Source organism: Diaphorina citri, unplaced genomic scaffold (genome assembly GCF_000475195.1).
Source record: "Diaphorina citri unplaced genomic scaffold, Diaci psyllid genome assembly version 1.1 scaffold2154, whole genome shotgun sequence".
NCBI classification, from domain to species: Eukaryota; Metazoa; Arthropoda; class Insecta; order Hemiptera; family Psyllidae; genus Diaphorina; species Diaphorina citri.
This window is the reverse complement of record NW_007379579.1, coordinates 25,190-46,637: the sequence shown is the minus strand read 5'-3', so window position 1 is coordinate 46,637 and position 21,448 is coordinate 25,190. Positions and strand designations below refer to the sequence as shown.

Sequence of the window (21,448 nt, the reverse complement as noted above, 5' to 3'; positions counted from 1 at the left end):
TCCCTATTTAATGAGAATGGTAATGGAACTAGGTATCTACTACACAGTTTTATATGCACAAATCTAATCACCAGATACAGTGGGCACAATAGTATACTTGTAAAATGTGTTTGAGCCAAACTGTCCAATTGTCCATATAGAAATGGGGTGAATACTCAAACACTTTAGTACACAAAAAGCCCACTCTGATGCCTAGGTGTAGGGGCAAACAGCTCTAAAAGTTGGGTTAAGCTTCTACATACCAAGAACTTGACAATGCCATTGGCTACCGTTTCTCTGAGGATACCTATCTAATAATATTGTGTAGACAAAAAGCCCACTCTGATGCCTAGGTGTAGGGGCAAACAGCTCTAAAAGTTGGGTTAAGCTTCTACGTACCAAGAACTTGACAATGTCATTGGCTACCGTTTCTCTGAGGATACCTATCTAATAATATTATGTTTTGATGTTTTTCTTCCTTGTAGGTAAAATCAGTCAAAACAGGCTCAGTGTTTTGGGCTGCACTGACAGCTCTCTCCTATTTCTACATGGTGAGTAGTTCTTTACAAATAAATTGCTATTTCTTTTCTCTTTCTTTTTTTCCCCCAAGGGTTTCTTTACAAAGCATGGATTTCTGTAATTTGACTAATGTACCTACCTACTATCTTTTTATTGCTTTGCATTGAAACATTTGTTGTATTGGACTTAATAGGTCTATGTACAGCTCTCTCCTATTTCTACATGGTGAGTAGTTCTTTACAAATAAATTGCTATTTATTTTCTCTTTCTTTTTTTCCCCAAGGGTTTCTTTACAAAGCATTGATTTCTGTAATTTGACTAATGTACCTACCTACTATCTTTTTATTGCTTTGCATTGAAACATTTGCTGTATTGGACTTAATAGGTCTATGTCATAAGAACAAAGTAAGTTTCAACTCGATGATTTTGCACAAGAAATTCTGTGATAAAGAACAATCTCTAAGTAACTGTTCATCCAATTTTGATTAAAAAAAAAATGCCTGCTGCACAGGTCCCTGTGACCTCAAAAGTGCAGCTTTCCAATCAACACCGAGGTGCAATAAAAACCTTGATTTAACTCTCGTAGTATTGACTTGACTTTCTTAGAGGCATACTACGGGATGGGCATGCTACGACACAGACCACATGCGTCTAATGTAGCAGTTGTTTCATTGCTACAAAATAAAAACGGCTGTGAAAAACTCATCTTTTAAAAACAAAAATTAATTAAAACAAACTTACCCGATCAAGTTGTACGGGGGCGGCGGGTTTCTTGCTGTCTTCATCGCTGTTGTCGCCTCCCACTCCCCCCTCATCCTCTCTCAGATAGAGGGAGAACACATGGGAGAAAGCAATACCGGACAGAACACACACAGCGGGGGTCAGAGTCAACATGAGTCTCACCATGACACCGGCGAAGTAGACGGCACTGATGGCGTACAGAACGACTGAAATAGACGGTAAAAAGTTACGAACTTTGTGGCAACCTCCGTGGCCGAGTGGGTAACACACTAGACTTGCACGCCGTCAACATGAGTCTCACCATGACACCGGCGAAGTAGACGGCACTGATGGCGTACAGAACGACTGAAATAGACGGTAAAAAGTTACGAAATTTGTGGCAACCTCCATGGCCGAGTGGGTAACACACTAGGCTTGCACGCCGGAGGTCCCGGGTTCGATTCCCGGCGGGGTCGAAATTTTTTCGGCTCTGTGCTTGGACTTCGGGGTGCACTCAGCCTCATGAGGACAACCGAGTAGCTTCTTGCACGCCGGAGGTCCCGGGTTCGATTCCCGGCGGGGTCGAAATTTTTTCGGCTCTGTGCTTGGAGTTCGGGGTGCACTCAGCCTCATGAGGACAACCGAGTAGCGACTAGTGGCGGCATTACCACTGTAAAAAGATTATTGAAGTATGGAAATTGATGGCAAACGAGGCACTTAGACTAAGGGAATCAGGTCAATGCTTAGACTAAGGAATTCGTTCAATTCTTAGACTAAGGAATTCGTTCAATTCTAAGAACTAAGGTCACTTACTGAACACTCGTTCGTCATTGATGTTCCGAATGCAGTACCAGACACCCACGGGGAATGTGCACACCAGAATGTGAAGGTCAAAGAAGAAGGAGAACCAAGTGGTGGGCTGATGTTCAGACACAGAGGCGATAATGGGGATGTGAATCTTGGCATAGGTGGTGTCCCATAGCGAGTAGAATCTGAAATAAGCACGATCGTGATCATGAACCAACTTCAGTAACAGCCCATCGACACTTTTTACCATAAAATATAGTAGTGGCGGCATTACCACTGTAAAAAGATTATTGAAGTATGGAAATTGATGGCAAACGAGGCACTTAGACTAAGGGAATCAGGTCAATTCTTAGACTAAAGAATTCATTCAATTCTTAGACTAAGGAATTCGTTCAATCCTTAGACTAAGGACTTTGTTCAATTCTTGGACTAAGGAATTGGTTCAATTCTAAGAACTAAGCTTACTTACTGAAAACTCGTTCGTCATTGATGTTCCGAATGCAGTACCAGACACCCACGGGGAATGTGCACACCAGAATGTGAAGGTCGAAGAAGAAGGAGAACCAAGTGGTGGGCTGATGTTCGGACACAGAGGCAATAATGGGGATGTGAATCTTGGCGTAGGTGGTGTCCCATAGCGAGTAGAATCTGAAATAAGCACGATCGTGATCATGAACCAACTTCAGTAACAGCCCATCGACACTTTTTACCATAAAATATAGCAAGAATAATAAGACAATTATTGTCTTACCTATTGTACCAACTAATATTGTACCAACTATTGTACTAACTAAAAAAAAAATCATCAAGCGTCATTTGAAACTCGTTCTTGCCAGTAAAATATAGCAAGAATAATAAGACAATTATTGTCTTACCTATTGTACCAACTAATATTGTACCAACTATTGTACTAACTAAAAAAAATCATCAAGCGTCATTTGAAACTCGTTCTTGCCAAGCTAGTTAGCTTGGGCGGTAGCGCATCCGCCTTGTAAGCGCTAAATCGCAGGTTCGATTCCCGCCAAGGGTGAGCTTTACCCTAATCACATAAGGTTCGTTCTATGAACGGCTGGCTTTCTCCTTTCAATCTTCTTTCTTCGACTTTGGGGTGATAAGACCTCAATAGGTGGTAGTTATTTAGTTCCCTCTTTTAAACCCCTTAAAAAAAATAGCCCATCCCTAAAGAGGACTTTGCTAAAAAAAAAAATAATAATAATAATAATAATAATAAATGAAATACATATTTTTTACCTTCCACTCCAGGGTGCAATGTAACCAGCGTAGGTGAGTACTACCACAGTGAGGAATACAGCACCGGCTGCTAGTAACGTGGCCCAGACAAAGAAATACTTGAATGATTTGTAGTCTGACTTGGATAGAATGCCCTGCAGGTAACTTAGAGCTCCCACGGCCAGAATCAACACGAAAACACCTGAGAATGAAAATAAATTAGTTCATTTCATTCTTTGGACAAAAGATTTTCCGATTTTCCGATTTTTTTTTATGATCTCTGTAGTATTAATTAGATTGTTTTCAGCGAGCATCAATCATACCTAGCCAGTACTAAACTGTAACCGTGAAAAACTTGACAACATGTATTCGCCGAACAGTTCGTAGGAATTGATTTTCAACAAACACAGAGAGCCAGTCTAGTTAGCTTGGTTGATAGCGCTACCTTGTAAGCGCTAGGTCGCGGGTTTGGATTTCCGCCCGGGGCGGATTTTATCCTAAACGAATAAGGTTCGTTCTCGGAACGCTTGGCTTTCTGTCTTCCTTCTCTCTTAGATTTTGGGACGATAAGGCCTTAGCAAGTACATTTGCCAAAGAAGAACCCTTCGAAGGATATAGGTAGCTTTTTATCTATTGTTTCCTGTTTCGCAGATCGGAAGAGCGGTTCAGCAGGACTCCTATCTGTAAGATTTGTATCCTATGAAGTAGATAACGATTGTTTAGTTCTCGGGAAAAGGGACTTCATCTCATCGGCAGGATAAACAGGTTTCTATTCTATTCTACTGTCCTCTCTCTCTCTTCCATTTCGGGACGATAAGACCTTAACAGTTAACAGTTACAGATATCAAACCTCTTACGCCGCGCTGATCCCGTACAAAGGACGGGTCAACCACTAGTAAATGAAATAAATATTAAAATATTAGACAAGCATTTGACTTTAACATTTGTTGATTCTCACCTGAAGCAGCCATGTGTTCGCTGGTACGTATAGGCTGGAATCCGACAAACGGAATCTGCATACTCAGTATGAGGCCGAGAATGTAGAAAGTACAGTACGAGGTCAGGATACGATTGGAATAGCGGCCCATGATCAGGAGGGCGAAGACGTGCAGGGGAATCAAGTTGATGATGAACACGTAGCCACCCCATGCGGAGACCTGGACAAAACAAGCAAGAAAGTCAAGTCAATACTACGAGAGTTAAATCAAGGTTTTTATTGCACCTCGGTGTTGATTGGAAAGCTGCACTTTTGAGGTCACAGGGACCTGTGCAGCAGGCATTTTTTTTTTAATCAAAATTGGATGAACAGTTACTTAGAGATTGTTCTTTATCACAGAATTTCTTGTGCAAAATCATCGAGTTGAAACTTACTTTGTTCTTATGACATAGACCTATTAAGTCCAATACAGCAAATGTTTCAATGCAAAGCAATAAAAAGATAGTAGGTAGGTACATTAGTCAAATTACAGAAATCAATGCTTTGTAAAGAAGAAACCCTTGGGGAAAAAAAGAAAGAGAAAATAAATAGCAATTTATTTGTAAAGAACTACTCACCATGTAGAAATAGGAGAGAGCTGTCAGTGCAGCCCAAAACACTGAGCCTGTTTTGACCGATTTTACCTACAAGGAAGAAAAACATCAAAACATAATATTATTAGATAGGTATCCTCAGAGAAACGGTAGCCAATGGCATTGTCAAGTTCTTGGTACGTAGAAGCTTAACCCAACTTTTAGAGCTGTTTGCCCCTACACCTAGGCATCAGAGTGGGCTTTTTGTCTACTAAAGTGTTTGAGTATTCACCCCATTTCTATATGGACAATTGGACAGTTTGGCTCAAACACATTTTACAAGTAAACTATTGTGCCCACTGTATCTGGTGATTAGATTTGTGCATATAAAACTGTGTAGTAGACACCTAGTTCCATTACCATTCTCATTAAATAGGGAAAAAGCAATATTCAAACCATTATATTGTCCAACAATTGAGAGGTAAAGTGGTTTGAAAAAATGTCACTTGGGTAAACAAGATATTATGGTACCTAGGTATTTGGTTTGAACATCTACAGACATCTGTCTACAGATGTGAAAACAGATTGCAAATAAATTTGTTATGTTGTATGGTCATGTATATGAATTTTTTTTTAGAATTTAGGATGAAATGCCACTCATATGCAATGTACTATTTTATGTTCTGTAAATTTATCATTATGCTTTCTATAGGGAAATAAAGTGGATACCTACACCTTTTGAGTGAAGAAGGCCCCAGGTTCAATGAGGGAAAAATCTATATGTATAAAAGGGAAATATGGACAGGTCATGTATGTATTTATGTATGTCTGTCCGAATTGTTTAGAGCAAACTATGATAGATATCAAAAAAGTGTAAATGAAAACCCCTGGTAAAATTGTCGTATCTACCCCAAAAAATTATCAGACCTTTAAAATTCCCAACCGTTCCCGAGATATTGATGCTTTTTAGTCCCCCCCATAAGAAATACCCGGGGAACACACTTTGAGGCCAGCAAAACTTTTCCTATGTTTAATATTTTCTCTTGCTTTCAGTTTTCATTTCTTCGAGACAAGACTCAGGGACAATATTAGTTTTCAGGGGCGAAGGCAAGGGAGTGTGAAGCGTGACCTCATGCACAAGCCGCAAAGCCCCGGGAGCACGCAGTGTGACAGTTTCCTACTGACGGAGAATATTTTTACATTTATTTAAACACTATATTATCTTTATTGGGCATAATTCAATGGACACAAAGAAATTACAAACAAAGGTCGACATGATTGCCTGGGGCAATCTCTACCCTTCAACCCGTTAATAGGTACCTATTTTTCCTGTTGCAATTTTTCAGTTGCTAAAGAGGTAACACTCTCAGGCGGTCAAATGATACATCGTATTCGTGCACACTCTTAAAGTAAGTTTTTCCTCTTATATAGAAATTTTCAGTAAATTTGCCATTGACGTGTCTTATGCATAATTACCTTCATTTCTTCAAGACAAGACTCAGGGACAATATTAGTTTTCAGGGGCGAAGGCAAGGGAGTTTGAAGCACAACCTCATGCACAAGCCACAAAGCCTCGGGAGCACACAGTGCGATTGTTTCCTACTGACGGAGATTTTTTTTTCTTACTAAAGTATTCTAAACCGTGGCAAAGCACAGGCACAACAGCTAGTAGATCAATAAAATAACAGAGCTAGGTAACAAACACAAGTACAGATTCGCTTACCAAGGGTCAAATTCATGGATGATACTCTCGAATCTGATCACAGCAAAGAGACGGGCTGAAAATCCTGCTATACAAGCAAGAAGCAACACTGAGAATGTAATCAGACTTTGCCATCCTGAGGGGTTTGCCACCAGAGATTTCATCTTGCCAAGAGTTGATCCCCGAGCTAAGCAAAAATCAGCTACCTCACTTCTGACTCTTCAGGCTTGCAGCATATTTTTCGGTACTGAAAATACGATACCGGCCGTAGACAGACAAGTGAAGTTTGAACGTTATCAAGATAAACACAGCATAGCTTACACGACACCAATAGACTTCTGCCACCTGGCTGATTGCAACACAAGCCTAGTCCCTAATGCCGGTCTGATAACACGTACGTACAACTACAGGGTCCAGCGGTGAGCGGACGTGAAGACGGGACTTTAAGGACTCTTTAGAGGCCAACTAAATACTCGATTCAGGGCTAAACTACCCTTATTTCATCCCAATTTCCGTCAAATTTTTGGGAAAAAACTTTTATCGTAGATTTAACAAGGTACAAGAGTAAGAGTAGAATACGATACCGGCCGTAGACAGACAAGTGAAGTTTGAACGTTATCAAGATAAACACAGCATAGCTTACACGACACCAATAGACTTCTCTGCCACCTGGCTGATTGCAACACAAGCCTAGTCCCTAATGCCGGTCTGATAACACGTACGTACAACTACAGGGTCCAGCGGCGAGCGGACGTGAAGACGGGACTTTAAGGACTCTTTAGAGGGCTACTAAATACTCGATTCAGGGCTAAACTACCCTTATTTCATCCCAATTTCCGTCAAATTATTGGGGAAAAAAAAACTTTTATCGTAGATTTAACTTTAACAAGGTACAAGAGGACTCTTTAGAGGCCAACTAAATACTCGATTCAGGGCTAAACTACCCTTATTTCATCCCAATTTCCGTCAAATTTTTGGGAAAAAAAACTTTTATCGTAGATTTAACTTTAACAAGGTACAAGCTACAAGAGTACAAATACGATGTGTGAGAACTCGGCCAACAAAATTTATCAGTTGTTGTTTTTTAGTGATACCAACCTGGAGTTTAATATTTTGTCATTTTTATTTTTTAATAAAATTAAGATGATTATTAAATAATTTAATTGATGGACATCGTAAATGAAATTTGATTTTTAAAGTACTATAGTCAAATTATAAATGTTATTAATATTTAAAAAAAATATATACTACATCTGAAAAAGTTGGCCACTGGTTTTTTTGGTGACATTTTTTTATCTATGAAAGCTAGCTTCACCCATGTAAACATGTTTGGCACTTGGAGCGTTGTGATTGGTCGAAATGACTTTTTAAAAAAGTTGGAAACAAAAGTGATAAGGGATTGTTGAGTATTTGGATAGGAAAATTACCTATATTATTAATATTTAAAAAATATACCACTACATCTGAAAAAGTTGGCCACTGGTTTTTTGGTGACATTTTTTTATCAATGAAAGCTAGGTTCACCCATGTAAACATGTTTGGCACTTGGAGCGTTGTGATTGGTCGAAATGACTTTTTAAAAAAGTTGGATACTTGAAAAGCAAAAGTGATAAGGGATTGTTGAGTATTTGGATATTTTGGATAAATCATTAAAGTTTCCTAGGGTAGTCAATTAATATTTGTGAATTCTCTTTGATCTAATGAATAGAGCTGGAAAGAACCCTCCCATGTTACAAGCGACATGATAAAATTAGGTAAGGTATCATCAATACTCTCCACAGCTGCTGAAATGACCATAGGTCTTGTTCCGAATGAATGAGCTTCTTTGGTTGCCGGAATACTAGAACTCTACCCTATAAAAGGTTAAGGGCCCTTTCCTTTAAGGAACTTTTGATTTTGCCCTATTTCATAAATATTTTGAAAGACTAGCTTGCTAAGCCAAGTGAACAATCTATTTTGTTTACGAGGCCTTAGAACAAGGTTAGGAAAATGATAATTAGCCCTGCCAGTTAATTAGAGTTGAGATTTATTAAACATTCACTTCTTGGAATTGGATGACTAGTCAGTTCTCAACTATATCAACAATTGCCATATTTTTCTATGGTCTCTCCCATGTATTATTACATCATAACTTTTGTAAAGAGTGAACTGTTAAGTTCTTTCCGAGGAAAACCCCCAACCTAGCTCAGATGCATGCTGCGGGTACAGGACTAATGAGGTATGTATTAAACTTGTCTTGAGTCAGCTTTCACGGCGCAAATAATCATTACCTTGCCAGCCTAGTTAGCTTAGTTGGTAGTGCGTCTACCTTGTAAGCGCTAGGCCGCGGATTCGATTCCCGCCCAGGGCGGATTTTATTCTGATGGGATAATATTCGTTCTCGGAACGGCTGGCTTTCTCCTATCCGTCTTCCTCCTCTCTTCGATTTCGGGACGATAAGACCATAGCAGTTACAGTTCCCTCTGTCAAACCTCTTAAAAAAAATCCTTACCTTGGAGGGTATTGCATTTGCCTTGCAAGCGCTAGGTCGCGGGTTCGATTTTATTTCTTCTAATTCATACATATCCACAGTTTCCGTTTTCTTGACGGATCAACTGACAAGGCCTCTCCGCCAGCGTCTAGGTATCTCTTTCTATTACATCCCAGTTGTATCCTTTATTTTTCTTTTCAATTAATATTTTTTCAAATAATGTATTTTTTAGGCTTAGGTGTAGGGGCAACAGCCCCAAAAGATGGGTTAAGTTTATAACATTCCCCTTCATTACAAATTTCATCAGTAAATGGTTTCCTTGACAAATAGAGTGTGCCTTGACAATTTCCTAGACCCTTGACAAATAGAGTGTGCCTGAAGGCATGTGACGTGTTCCAATCCGCTCGTCCCCTAACATCTGTCAAACTTTTTTTTTAAGACCTTACCCTATGACTTGAATATGATTTCCATTTCTTCAGGTCTTGTTCGACTGCAGTGGATCTCTATAAGAACGTAGTGGAGCGCGGTAAAGCAGGAGAGAAACTCATGGAGGCTTACACACAACATCGGGATGGAAATGGCAACGCCGCGTACGTCATTTATGCGCTGTTGTCAGATCTCGGCTATGATGTAGCGCAGAGCAATGCAGCCTATCTGCTTGACAGAGGTGAAGTCACCTTGTGGCCAGACGACAATGCGAGGTAGGTATTTGAACTTTTTACGTGGCTCTTATTTACCAACCTCAGTGGTGTAGTGGTTACCGCGGTGGACTTTAGATCTGGAGGTTGGTGGTTCGAGTCCGAGTCAAGTCAAAAAATTTAGCGTAGTGTATTAAACGGGGAACGACATTTGTGACAAGCATTTATGCTTAACACAATTAAAATTCCTTTTTTGTTTACGGTAGAAACTTGGTCGTCTTCTTCTTTGCCTTTTCCCGTGTACGGACGGGGTCGGCGTTTTTCGTCAGCCTCTCAATCAGCCCTAACTAGGGTGATTTGCTTTGGGCTGACATTTGGTTTTTGCTACAAATTTTACGAGTGGATGCCCTTCACACTCAACCTTTGCTATTTCTTAGCGCGGTAAAGCAGGAGAGAAACTCATGGAGGCTTACACACAACATCGGGATGGAAATGGCAACGCCGCGTACGTCATTTATGCGCTGTTGTCAGATCTCGGCTATGATGTAGCGCAGAGCAATGCAGCCTATCTGCTTGACAGAGGCGAAGTCACCTTGTGGCCAGACGACAATGCGAGGTAGGTATTTGAACTTTTTACCAAAATGATAATGATCTCCAAAACATAGTCAATAGTGTCAATGACCAAAATCAGAAACCCAAATCCTCCTCAGAAGAAGTTGTCATTGAGACAGAAGATGAACCAGCTCCACCCGAGTCCTATGGTGTTAAATATTCTGAACCTATCAAAGAGAATGATCCAGCAAGTGCTATAAAAATATTAACCATGATAATGATCTCCAAAACATAGTCAATAGTGTCAATGACCAAAATCAGAAACCCAAATCCTCCTCAGAAGAAGTTGTCATTGAGACTGAAGATGAACCAGCTCCACCCGAGTCCTATGGTGTTAAATATTCTGAACCTATCAAAGATAATGATCCAGCAAGTGCTATAAAAATATTAACTGCACCAGATCTCTCCCAGCCAGATGATCAATCAGAAGACAAGGAATCTGATAAAAACAAGCACAACATCAAGCACATTGATAACTTTCCCAACTTTGGAAAGTTTATTCTTGACAATGATCCATGGGTGGAGAATTTCATTTCCAAAGTTGAAGAGGCATCTTATCGAGGAATGATCAAAAGTTCTCTAGAACAGAGTGCTGTTGAAAATGAAAATGATGCAGATGAGGACACTAATGTTAGTCAGAGGAAGATGGAAGTGGAGATGACCCCTGAACAATTGGAAGGTAACTTTTTTTATTATACCTAAAAAAATAAGGGAGTAAATTTTGAACTGAAAACAATTCTTCCCTCTAATTAAAAAAATGATGCAGATGAGGACACTAATGTTAGTCAGAGGAAGATGGAAGTGGAGATGACCCCTGAACAATTGGAAGGTAACTTTTTTTATCATACCTAACAAAATAAGGGAGTAAATTTTGAACTGAAAACAACTCTTACCTCTAATTAAAAGTACCTATTAAGTAATATAAATAAAAAAAAGAAAGGAATCAAATTAATAGCTATAGGTTATAGTGAATACATGACTTGTAGGTGAATGATATGTTGAATTGTTGAAATTTCCACTTCAATTTAATCTGCGTACCTGCATTACATGATGACCTTGTGGCCAGACGACAATGCGAGGTAGGTATTTGAACTTTTTACGTGGCTCTTATTTACCAACCTCAGTGGTGTAGTGGTTACCGTGGTGGACTTTAGATCTGGAGGTTGGTGGTTCGAGTCCGAGTCAAGTCAAAAAATTTAGCGTAGTGCATTAAACGGGGAACGACATTTGTGACAAGCATTTATGCTTATCACAATTAAAATTCCTTTTTTGTTTACGGTAGAAACTTGGTCGTCTTCTTCTTTGCCTTTTCCCGTGTACAGACGGGGTCGGCGTTTTTCGTCAGCCTCTCAATCAGCTCTAACCAGGGTGATTTGCTTTGGGCTGACATTTGGTTTTTGCCACAAATTTTACGAGTGGATGCCCTTCGCACTCAACCTTTGCTATTTCTTTAGCAAGGGAACTCTAATAAACTTCTTAAAAAAAAAAAAAAACCATTTCCTAATTTTGAAAATTTGGACCGATTGCAATACTTTCATTATTAGTATAGCTCGCTATACTGTAGTAATAGATAAATCCTAGAGGAAGGAAAATAATCTAATCGGCTGAAACTTTCATTCTACTCCAGATATACTCGAGCTCTGATGTACTGGGGCAGGTCGGCAGCCCAGGGCTACTCGCCCGCCCAAGTCAAGCTAGGAGACTATCACTACTATGGCTGGGGAACCCCCGTAGACTACGAGCTGGCGGCTATGCACTACCGCCTCGCCTCAGAAACCCAGCACAACGCTCAGGCATTCTTCAACCTGGGCTACATGCATGAACAGGGACTGGGTATGGCCCGAGACATTCATCTGGCCAAACGATGCTACGATATGTCGGCTGAGACATCGGCTGATGCGAAGGTATTGGATGCGAAGCGAAGGAAGAAATTAAATAAAACAAACTAAGAAACAAACAAAAAAACACGTACATATTTCGTAGAACCTCGATTATTTCAACTCCAAAAATCGGGGTTTTTCCTTATCTTTCAAGGAAATCCTGCTTCCTCAAAGGAAGAGATCATTGAAAGTGTTCAAATAATCAGACGAATGACAAAGAAAACAATATCGAAGACGTGTTTTTTGTTTGTTTCTTAGTTTGTTTTATTTAATTTCAAAATAAAAGGGCATTTCTTCCCTATTTTGTTCTTTAGTACCACTAAATTTGGCCCTATTTTCATTGTTTTATATGGAACCTCGATTATTTCAACTTTTATACAGAACCTCGATCACTTCAACTACCCTCGGTCCCAATGAGTAGAAATAATCGAGGTTCTACTGTACACACTTTCCGATTCTGCATGTCTTGGATTACAATGAAAGCCTTAGGTCGGGGGCTCGATTCCCGCCCTGGCCGAACTTATCCTAAACAGATAAAGTTCGTTCTCGGAACGGCTGGCTATTTCCTCTTGGAATGTTGGGCGATAAGACCTCCATTCCGTTGTTATTAGCAAAAAAAAAAAGTTCCCTCCATCAAACATCTTCAAACAAGAAGAAGAAGAAAACCCTAGGATGAATGTTGAACTTTTTTAAAAGTTAAATATTGGTTTACCTTGGTGTTCCAGGTACCTGCGGCGTTGGCACTTCTCAAGTTGTCCCTCCTGTTCTCCATTCAGTACTTACAGGAAATCAAGTGGCAACACTGGGATCTGTACTTGTTGGGCCTCCTGATACCTATCCTTGCTATATTGGTGTACATCAAACTAGGCCCCGCCCCTCGACAACATCAAGACTGAAAGCCTCGTGAAATTGTCCTTTTTTTGTGTCATTTCAGGTGGGAAAGGAGTGTATAGATAGCGTGAAATTATCCTTTTAGGACTGGAAAGAATTGCTGTGAAATTGTCCTTTTTTTGTGTCCTGTCAGGAGTGAAAGGATTGAATAGAAAAGAGTGAAAAGAACTGGTGTGAAATTATCCTTTTCTGTCCCGACAGGACTAAAAATTGATAATGAAATTATCCTTTTTCGTGTCCTGTCTGGAGTGAAAGTATAGGTGTGGAAGGAGTGTACAGACAACGTGAAATTATCCTTTTCTGTTCAACATACCTAATATTACGAGATTTTTACTGTCCGTGGACCTAAAATCAAATCTCGATGTACTAATACATTGAAAATAAGGAACTTCTTAGTCCCTTATAATAGGGTGATCAGTCATAGTGGTGTAAAATTATCCTTTTTTCAACCCGTTCCCACGGATTTGTTTATCCGTCGACCAGTGGCTGTAAACTTTAAAAGAATTGGTTTAAGGTTCAAGGTGCAACACCAAATTTAAATTTCAAGGCTCTTTTTAGATTGCGAGATGAAAAATTTTATGCCTTAGGAGGAAAAAAAGTGTAACGAAACGGCTTTTGTTTTACGCTTTCGGTAGGATGCAAATGAAACTTTCCATGAGCTAGCAACCACAGGGAATCCAGATGCTCAAATGGTAAAATATATGGCAAATGGTAAAATACATGGCATAATAGCTAAATATTTGAGGAAATGAATATTCCTCACCTACCCTTGCAAAAGTAGGTAATCTATTATAATTGAGTAAAAAAATTAAAAAAGGAAGAAAAATAAACCTGGATTCTTAAAAACTCAGTAGGTAGGTACCTCACTTGGGTTTTTATTAAGAAGTGTCTTGGTTTTGGCTTTAGAATTGAACTGATGAGCTGAGGGCCTTTTGCATGGCACCAATGATGACCAATATTTGTTTAGATTTAAGTATATCACCATGTTGTTGAAATGCATTCTATTTCCTTTGGCAGGGTCTTGGGTTCCTCTATTCGTCAGGCATTGGGGTGAATGTCTCCCAGGCCAAATCTCTAGTCTACTACACATTCAGTGCTATTGGAGGAAACCATTGGGCTCAGATGGCTCTGGGTTATCGGTATTACGCTGGGATCTCTGTGACAACCAGCTGTGAGAAAGCCCTCGATTTTTACAAGATTGCTGCTGCTAAAGGTAAGATACAGTTTTTAAAGTTTTAAACCCTTATCAAACCACTTCAAAATCATCCCTTGAGTTTTATAACTCGAAACTTTTTCTCAGATTAGGGTAATTTTGATATAAGTACAGCTTTTAGGCACCAAATTTAATGCTCTCATGCTTATAAACAACAGAGAAGCAGTCTTATGAGAGATTGGTGACCTGACTTTAGATAGAAAGACTTATATATTTTTACATTTATTTAAACACTATATTATCTTTATTGGGCATGATTCAATGGACATAAAGAAATTACAAACAAAGGTCGACATGATTGCCTGGGGCAATCTCTACCCTTCAACCCGGATGATGCCGTTTATTTCATTCCTTAATTCCCAGCCGTTTCTGAGATATAAGCGTGGTTCGCAAATCACGAACCACCCTGTATATTTTTACATTTATTTAAACACTATATTATCTTTATTGGGCATAATTCAATGGACACAAAGAAATTACAAACAAAGGTCGAGATGACAATCTATCCTTCAACCCGGTAATAGATACCTATTTTTCCTGTTGCAATTTTTCAGTTGCTAAAGAGGTAACACTCTCAGGCGGTCAAATGATACATCGTATTCGCCTCATGGAGGAAGCTGATGCTACCGGGTATAACGCGGGTATTCTAGACAAAGACCTGTTTGAGTATTATCAGCTGTTGGCTAATAAGGGGGACGTGACAGCACAGGTGGGCTTGGGCCAGTTGCATTTCCAGGGCGGCAGAGGAATTCCGCTGGACTACGAGAAGGCACACCATTATTTCCTGCAGGCGGCTGAAGCCAACAACCCCATCGCACTTGGATTTTTGGGCAGGGTAAGGCAGCAATTTCTTTGTACTTCCTATTACCTACTACAGTTATAGCGAAGCCATACTAGTATTTTTAATGGAAGTGAGGGGGCTACTTTTTAACTTATAAGGGACTACATATCAGGCTTTATGCCCCTCCGACAAAATCGTTGATACAGCCTTGGGTGATGGTGGGAGATGGCTTTATTTGTTTTTTATTGTAAGGTGTACTTCCTATTACCTACTACAGTTATAGCGAAGCCATACTAGTATTTTTAATGGAAGTGAGGGGGCTACTTTTTAACTTATAAGGGCCTACATATCAGGCTTTATGCCCCTCTGACAAAATCGTTGATACAGCCTTGGGTGATGGTGGGAGATGGCTTTATTTGTTTTTTATTGTAAGGTTTTTTTTTTACCTTTCTGATGTAATGAAAAGTTGGTCAACCTAAAAATAAAGAAGAAATTATGAAAAATCTATTAAGCAAAAAAGGCGACTAATGTGAGTGAGTTTTTCTCTGAGCTGCTAACAATAACTATAGTTTTTTTTTTAATCCATCTAATCCGAATTCCATGGATTTTTGTCAAAGTGAATCTGGATTCGATGGATTCATTCGATTCAGACGAAAAAAATACCCCTTTTGTCATACCCTTATGCTTTGCAGATGTACCTGGAGGGGAATGAGTACGTGAAGCAAGATAACAAAACCGCGTTCTCCTACTTCAAGAAGTCTGCAGATCAGAATAATCCTGTGGGGCAGAGTGGCCTGGGATTAATGTACTTGCGAGGCCAAGGTAAGACTAATTGCCTACAAGGAGATTTTGTGTCGTGCGGAAAAAAATCGTGTCGGGGGCAGAGTGGCCTGGGATTAATGTACTTGCGAGGCCAAGGTAAGACTAATTGCCTACAAGGACATTTTGTGTCGTGCGGAAAAAAAATCGTGTCGTGTGTATTGGGAACACTTCCATTTAAATTAAATTGCTTACAAGGACGTTCAGGGAAAAAAATCGGATGAAACTCACGACAAGTGGGAACGGGACTTTAGGGTTTTTCCCCCATTTATTTATTAAGTCAGCCTGTTAGCTTGGTTGGTGGCACGTCTTCCTTGTAAGGGCTAAGCCGCGGGTTCGATTCCCGCCCGGGGCGGATTTTATCCTGAAGGGATAAGGTTCGTTCTCGCAACGGCTGTGTTTCTGCTATCCTGTCTTCCTTCTCTCTTCGATTTCGGGACGATAAGACCCTAGCAGTTACAGTTCTCTCTCTCAAAATTCTTTTTAAAAAAATATTTATTTAATCAAGCGTGCCGGGAGGCGCGCGAACGTCAAAAGTTCGAAGCGCCGCCTGGCCTCTATTAACACGAAACAGAATTTCATCGTTGGGGCAGAGTGGCCTGGGATTAATGTACTTGCGAGGCCAAGGTAAGACTAATTGCCTACAAGGACATTTTGTGTCGTGCGGAAAAAAATCGTGTCCTGTGTATTGGGAACACTTCCATTTAAATTAAATTGCTTATAAGGACGTTCAGGGAAAAAAATCGGATGAAACTCACGACAAGTGGGAACGGGACTTTAGGGGTTTTCCCCCATTTATTTATTAAGTCAGCCTGTTAGCTTGGTTGGTGGCACGTCTTCCTTGTAAGCGCTAAGCCGCGGGTTCGATTCCCGCCCGGGGCGGATTTTATCCTGAAGGGATAAGGTTCGTTCTCGCAACGGCTGTGTTTCTGCTATCCCGTCTTCCTTCTCTCTTCGATTTCGGGACGATAAGACCCTAGCAGTTACAGTTCCCTCTCTCAAAATTCTTTTTTAAAAAATATTTATTTAATCAAGCGTGTCGGAAGGCGCGCGAACGTCAAGAGTTCGAAGCGCCGCCTGGCCTATATTAACACGAAACAGAATTTCATCGTCTTTTGGCATTTTCACCTCAATGAATAAAAATAACAGTAATACATTTTTTTCTCAAGTCAGTATTGACTTTCTAAGAAATTCGTTGTTCTTCGATTTCGGGACGATAAGACCCTAGCAGTTACAGTTCCCTTTCTCAAAATTCTTTTTAAAAAAATATTTATTTAATCAAGCGTGCCGGGAGGCGCGCGAACGTCAATAGTTCGAAGCGCCGCCTGGCCTATATTAACACGAAACAGAATTTCATCGTTTTTTGGCATTTTCACCTTAATGAATAAAAATAACAGTAATACATTTTTTTCTCAAGTCAGTATTGACTTTCTAAGAAATTCGTTGGTTGTGGTTCTTGTGTTGAATATTTTCTCTTATTTCCACCAGGTGCGCCCCAGGACTATTCGGAGGCGTTTCGATATTTCCAGCTAGCGGCCGAGCAAGGCTGGGTAGATGGCCAGCTTCACTTGGGTGTAATGTATCATAAGGGCCTCGGCGTGAGACGAGACTATAAGGCGGCCGTCAAATATTTCACTCTGGCCTCGCAGTCCGGCCATGTCCTAGCCTACTATAACCAGGTATTCCATACCTCGGCTGGGATTGAACCCACGCCCTCCTGTTTACCAGGCGAGCGCCTTGACCACTACACCACCAAGGCAGGTTTTTGTGGTGGAGGTGGCTGATAATGGGTATTCTGGAGGAGGATATGATAATGAGAACCTAGCTCAGATGCATGCTGCGGGTACAGGACTAATGAGGTATGTATTAAACTTGTCTTGAGTCAGCTTTCACGGCGCAAATAATCCTTACCTTGGAGGGTATTGCATTTGCCTTGCAAGCGCTAGGTCGCGGGTTCGATTTTAATCTAATTCATACATATCCACATTTTCCGTTTTCTTAACGGGTCAACTGACAAGGCCTCTCCGCCAGCGTCTAGGTATCTCTTTCTATTACATCCCAGTTGTATCCTTTCTTTTTCTTTTCAATTTATATTTTTTCAAATAATGTATTTTTTAGGCTTAGGTGTAGGGGCAACAGCCCCAAAAGATTGGTTAAGTTTATACGATTCCCCTTCAGTACAAATTTCATCAGTAAATGGTTTCTTCAAATTAAATTGATCCCAAGGGCAAGGTAACCCTAGACTCTTGACAAATGGAGTGTGCCTGAAGGCAAATGTGACGTGTTCCAATCCGCTCGTCCCCTGACATCTGTCAATCTTTTTTTTTTTAAGACCTTACCCTATGACTTGAATATGATTTCCATTTCCTCAGGTCTTGTTCGACTGCGGTGGATCTCTATAAGAACGTAGTGGAGCGCGGTAAATGATGCAGATGAGGACACTAATGTTAGTCAGAGGAAGATGGAAGTGGAGATGACCCCTGAACAATTGGAAGGTAACTTTTTTTATTACCTAAAAAAATAAGGGAGTAAATTTTGAACTGAAAACAATTCTTCCCTCTAATTAAAAGTACCTATTAAGTAATATAAATAAAAAAAAGTAACAACAACGCTTGAGTTTCATGTGAGACATGAATCCTACCGTAAGAGCGATTCTGGTGAAATTGATTCTGTACGCAAAAGGTTAAGTAATATAAATAAAAAAAAAAGGAAAGGAATCAAATTAATAGCTATAGGTTATAGTGAATACATGACTTGTAGGGGAATGATATGTTGAATTGTTGAAATTTCCACTTCAATTTAATCTGCGTACCTACATTACATGATTAAATTAATAGCTATAGGTTATAGTGAATACATGACTTGTAGGTGAATGATATGTTGAATTGTTGAAATTTCCACTTCAATTTAATCTGTGTACCTACATTACATGATTGACAATACATTTCCATATTTCTTCCCCACCACAGCCTACAATACATATCTGAAAGCAAAGAAATTAATCAACTCTCACTCTGGCAACAAAAAGGAAGGCTACAAGTTGCTATTTCAAGCAGCAGAGCTTGGCAGTCCTGATGCAAAGTTGTTTCTTGCCTGGGCCAAGTTGTTTGGAAACACATGGATTGGTCAAGACATCTCGGATGCAAATGAAACTTTCCATGAGCTAGCAACCACAGGGAATCCAGATGCTCAAATGGTAAAATATATGGCAAATGGTAAAATACATGGCATAATAGCTAAATATTTGAGGAAATGAATATTCCTCACCTACCCTTGCAAAAGTAGGTAATCTATTATAATTGAGTAAAAAAATTAAAAAAGGAAGAAAAATAAACCTGGATTCTTAAAAACTCAGTAGGTAGGTACCTCACTTGGGTTTTTATTAAGAATTGTCTTGATTTTGGCTTTAGAATTGAACTGATGAGCTGAGGGCCTTTTGCATGGCACCAATGATGACCAATATTTGTTTAGATTTATATCACCATGTTGTTGAAATGCATTCTATTTCCTTTGGCAGGGTCTTGGGTTCCTCTATTCATCAGGCATTGGAGTTATTAAACAAAAAAAAAAAAAAAAAAAAAAAAAAAAAAAAAAAAAAAAAAAAAAAAAACACGTACATATTTCGTAGAACCTCGATTATTTCAACCTCCATTATATTAACTCTCTATTATTTCAACTCCAAAATCGGGGTTTCCCTATCTTTCTAGGAAATCCTGCTTCCTCGAAGGAAGAGATCATTGAAAGTGTTCAAATAATCAGACTAATGACGAAGAAAACAATATCGAAGACGTGTTTTTTTTTGTTGTTTGTTTCTTAGTTTGTTTTATTTAATTTCAAAATAAAAGGGTATTTCTTCCCTATTTTGTTCTTTAGTACCACTAAATTTGGCTCTATTTTCATTTTTTTATACGGAACCTCGATTATTTCAACTTTTATACAGAACCTCGATCACTTCAACTTCCCTCGGTCCCAATTAGTTGAAATAATCGAGGTTCTACTGTACACACTTTCCGATTCTGCATGTCTTGGATTATAATGAAAGCCTTAGGTCGGGGGCTCGATTCCCGCCCTGGCCGAACTTATCCTAACCTAAACAGATAAAGTTCGTTCTCGGAACGGCTGGCTATTTCCTCTTAGATTGTTGGGCGATAAGACCTCCATTCCGTTGTTATTAGCAAAAAAAAAAAAGTTCCCTCCATCAAACATCTTCAAACAAGAAGAAGAAGAAGAAAACCCTAGGATGAATGTTGAACTTATTTTAAAGTTAAATATTGGTTTACCTTGGTGTTCCAGGTACCTGCGGCGTTGGCGTCTCCCAGGCCAAATCTCTAGTCTACTACACATTCAGTGCTATCGGAGGAAACCATTGGGCTCAGATGGCTCTGGGTTATCGGTATTATGCTGGGATCTCTGTGACAACCAGCTGTGAGAAAGCCCTTGATTTTTACAAGATTGCTGCTGCTAAAGGTAAGATACATTTTTTAAACCCTTATCAAACCACTTCAAAATCATCCCTTGGGTTTTTATAACTTGAAACTTTTTCTCAGATTGGGGTAATTTTGATATAAGTACAGCTTTTAGGCACCAACTTTAATGCTCTCATGCTTATGAACCACAGTGAAGCAGTCTTATGAGAGATTGGTGACCTGACTTTAGATAGAAAGACTCCTATCCTTGCTATATTGGTGTACATCAAACTAGGCCCCGCCCCTCGACAACATCAAGACTGAAAGCCTCGTGAAATTGTCCTTTTTTGTGTCATTTCAGGTGGGAAAGGAGTGTATAGATAGCGTGAAATTATCCTTTTAGGACTGAAAAGAATTGCTGTGAAATTGTCCTTTTTTGTGTCCTGTCAGGAGTGAAAGAATTGAATAGAAAGGAGTGAAAAGAACTGGTGTGAAATTATCCTTTTTTGTGCCCTGTCTGGAGTGAAAGTATAGGTGTGGAAGGAGTGTACCGACAACGTGAAATTATCCTTTTCTGTTCCGACAGAACGAAAAAGTGGTGTAAAATTATCCTTTTTTCAACCCGTTCCCACCGATTTGTTTATCCGTCGACCAGTGGCTGTAAACTTTAAAAGAATTGGTTTGCCGGTAAGTGTGAATGTTCTCATTCGAAGTCTGCAGCCACTTGACGACCGGTGAGTGGGAATAGGCAGACTTACATACATGAAAATTCTGAAGTCACTATTGATGAAATGAAATATAAAAACTGGTAAAATATGAAATCACTGTTCTTTTTTCTATCACTTTGACGGCCAAGGCTTTCTGTCTGATTTTCCCCTGACGCCAAACGGTCTTGTTTATATGGGTAAAAAATGTTATTTTTCAAGATAATTTCTCGAACTAAAAGTAAAATACTCCTCAGACGCCAGGCTTCCAGAATACCATTTAAAATACACAGTAGAGTAGAGGGTTGCAAATATACGAGACACACATTTTAAGTTAGAACCGTCTCGCATATATGCGACTCACGCTATAAAAGGTGAATTGGTTTGCCGGTAAGTGTGAATGTTCTCATTCGAAGTCTGCAGCCACTTGACGACCGGTGAGTGGGAATAGGCAGGCTTACATACATGAAAATTCTGAAGTCACTATTGATGAAATGAAATATAAAAACTGGTAAAATATGAAATCACTGGTCTTTTTTCTATCACTTTGACGGCCAAGGCTTTTTGT

General features: G+C 39.6%; 4 protein-coding genes across 4 annotated transcripts; 3 read left to right on the top strand and 1 right to left on the bottom strand.

The window, feature by feature from the left end:
* Nucleotides 1-1,239: 1,239 nt before the first annotated feature.
* On the bottom strand, nt 1,240-4,887 carry LOC103518327 (dolichyl-diphosphooligosaccharide--protein glycosyltransferase subunit STT3B-like; the record flags this gene model as incomplete). The annotated part of the gene is made up of 5 exons (XM_017447772.2): nt 4,810-4,887; nt 4,214-4,412; nt 3,277-3,457; nt 2,032-2,210; nt 1,240-1,445 (listed from the first exon to the last, which is right to left on the bottom strand). Coding segments are annotated over exons 1-5 (768 nt in total), but the record flags the coding sequence as incomplete, so codon positions are not given.
* Nucleotides 4,888-6,464: 1,577 nt separating this feature from the next.
* LOC113471200 lies at nt 6,465-7,357 on the top strand. Its single transcript, XM_026830164.1, has 2 exons — nt 6,465-6,767; nt 7,090-7,357. Exons 1-2 carry the CDS (start codon nt 6,506-6,508, stop codon nt 7,158-7,160), a joined length of 333 nt encoding a protein of 110 aa, XP_026685965.1. The 5' UTR covers nt 6,465-6,505; the 3' UTR covers nt 7,161-7,357.
* Nucleotides 7,358-8,647: 1,290 nt separating this feature from the next.
* On the top strand, nt 8,648-10,194 carry LOC113471201 (protein sel-1 homolog 1-like). Its single transcript, XM_026830165.1, has 3 exons — nt 8,648-8,684; nt 9,416-9,488; nt 10,042-10,194. Exons 1-3 carry the CDS (start codon nt 8,656-8,658, stop codon nt 10,192-10,194), a joined length of 255 nt encoding a protein of 84 aa, XP_026685966.1. The 5' UTR covers nt 8,648-8,655.
* A 21-nt stretch (nt 10,195-10,215) lies between these two features.
* Nucleotides 10,216-18,212, top strand: LOC103518326 (protein sel-1 homolog 1-like). Its single transcript, XM_026830166.1, has 13 exons — nt 10,216-10,238; nt 10,375-10,865; nt 10,953-11,015; nt 11,253-11,265; nt 11,814-12,090; nt 12,792-12,917; nt 13,593-13,649; nt 13,975-14,170; nt 14,725-15,005; nt 15,644-15,773; nt 17,259-17,443; nt 17,589-17,629; nt 18,143-18,212. The coding sequence occupies exons 1-13, from the start codon at nt 10,216-10,218 to the stop codon at nt 18,195-18,197; spliced, it is 1,938 nt and encodes a 645-aa protein (XP_026685967.1). The 3' UTR covers nt 18,198-18,212.
* Nucleotides 18,213-21,448: the final 3,236 nt, after the last annotated feature.

Excerpts from the sequence above, each read along its gene's own strand:
- LOC113471200 (XM_026830164.1), top strand. The coding sequence starts at position 6,506 with ATGATACTCTCGAATCTGATCACAGCAAAGAGACGGGCTGAAAATCCT. Across the intron at positions 6,768-7,089 it reads GAAGTTTGAACGTTATCAAG|ATAAACACAGCATAGCTTAC; the intron begins ATAAACACAGCA and ends AACGTTATCAAG.
- LOC113471201 (XM_026830165.1), top strand. The coding sequence starts at position 8,656 with ATGCATGCTGCGGGTACAGGACTAATGAG. Across the intron at positions 8,685-9,415 it reads GCGGGTACAGGACTAATGAG|GTCTTGTTCGACTGCAGTGG; the intron begins GTATGTATTAAA and ends CCATTTCTTCAG. Across the intron at positions 9,489-10,041 it reads CAGGAGAGAAACTCATGGAG|GCTTACACACAACATCGGGA; the intron begins GCTTACACACAA and ends AAACTCATGGAG.
- LOC103518326 (XM_026830166.1), top strand. The coding sequence starts at position 10,216 with ATGATAATGATCTCCAAAACATA. Across the intron at positions 10,866-10,952 it reads GACCCCTGAACAATTGGAAG|ATGAGGACACTAATGTTAGT; the intron begins GTAACTTTTTTT and ends AAAATGATGCAG. Across the intron at positions 17,630-18,142 it reads GCGGGTACAGGACTAATGAG|GTCTTGTTCGACTGCGGTGG; the intron begins GTATGTATTAAA and ends CCATTTCCTCAG.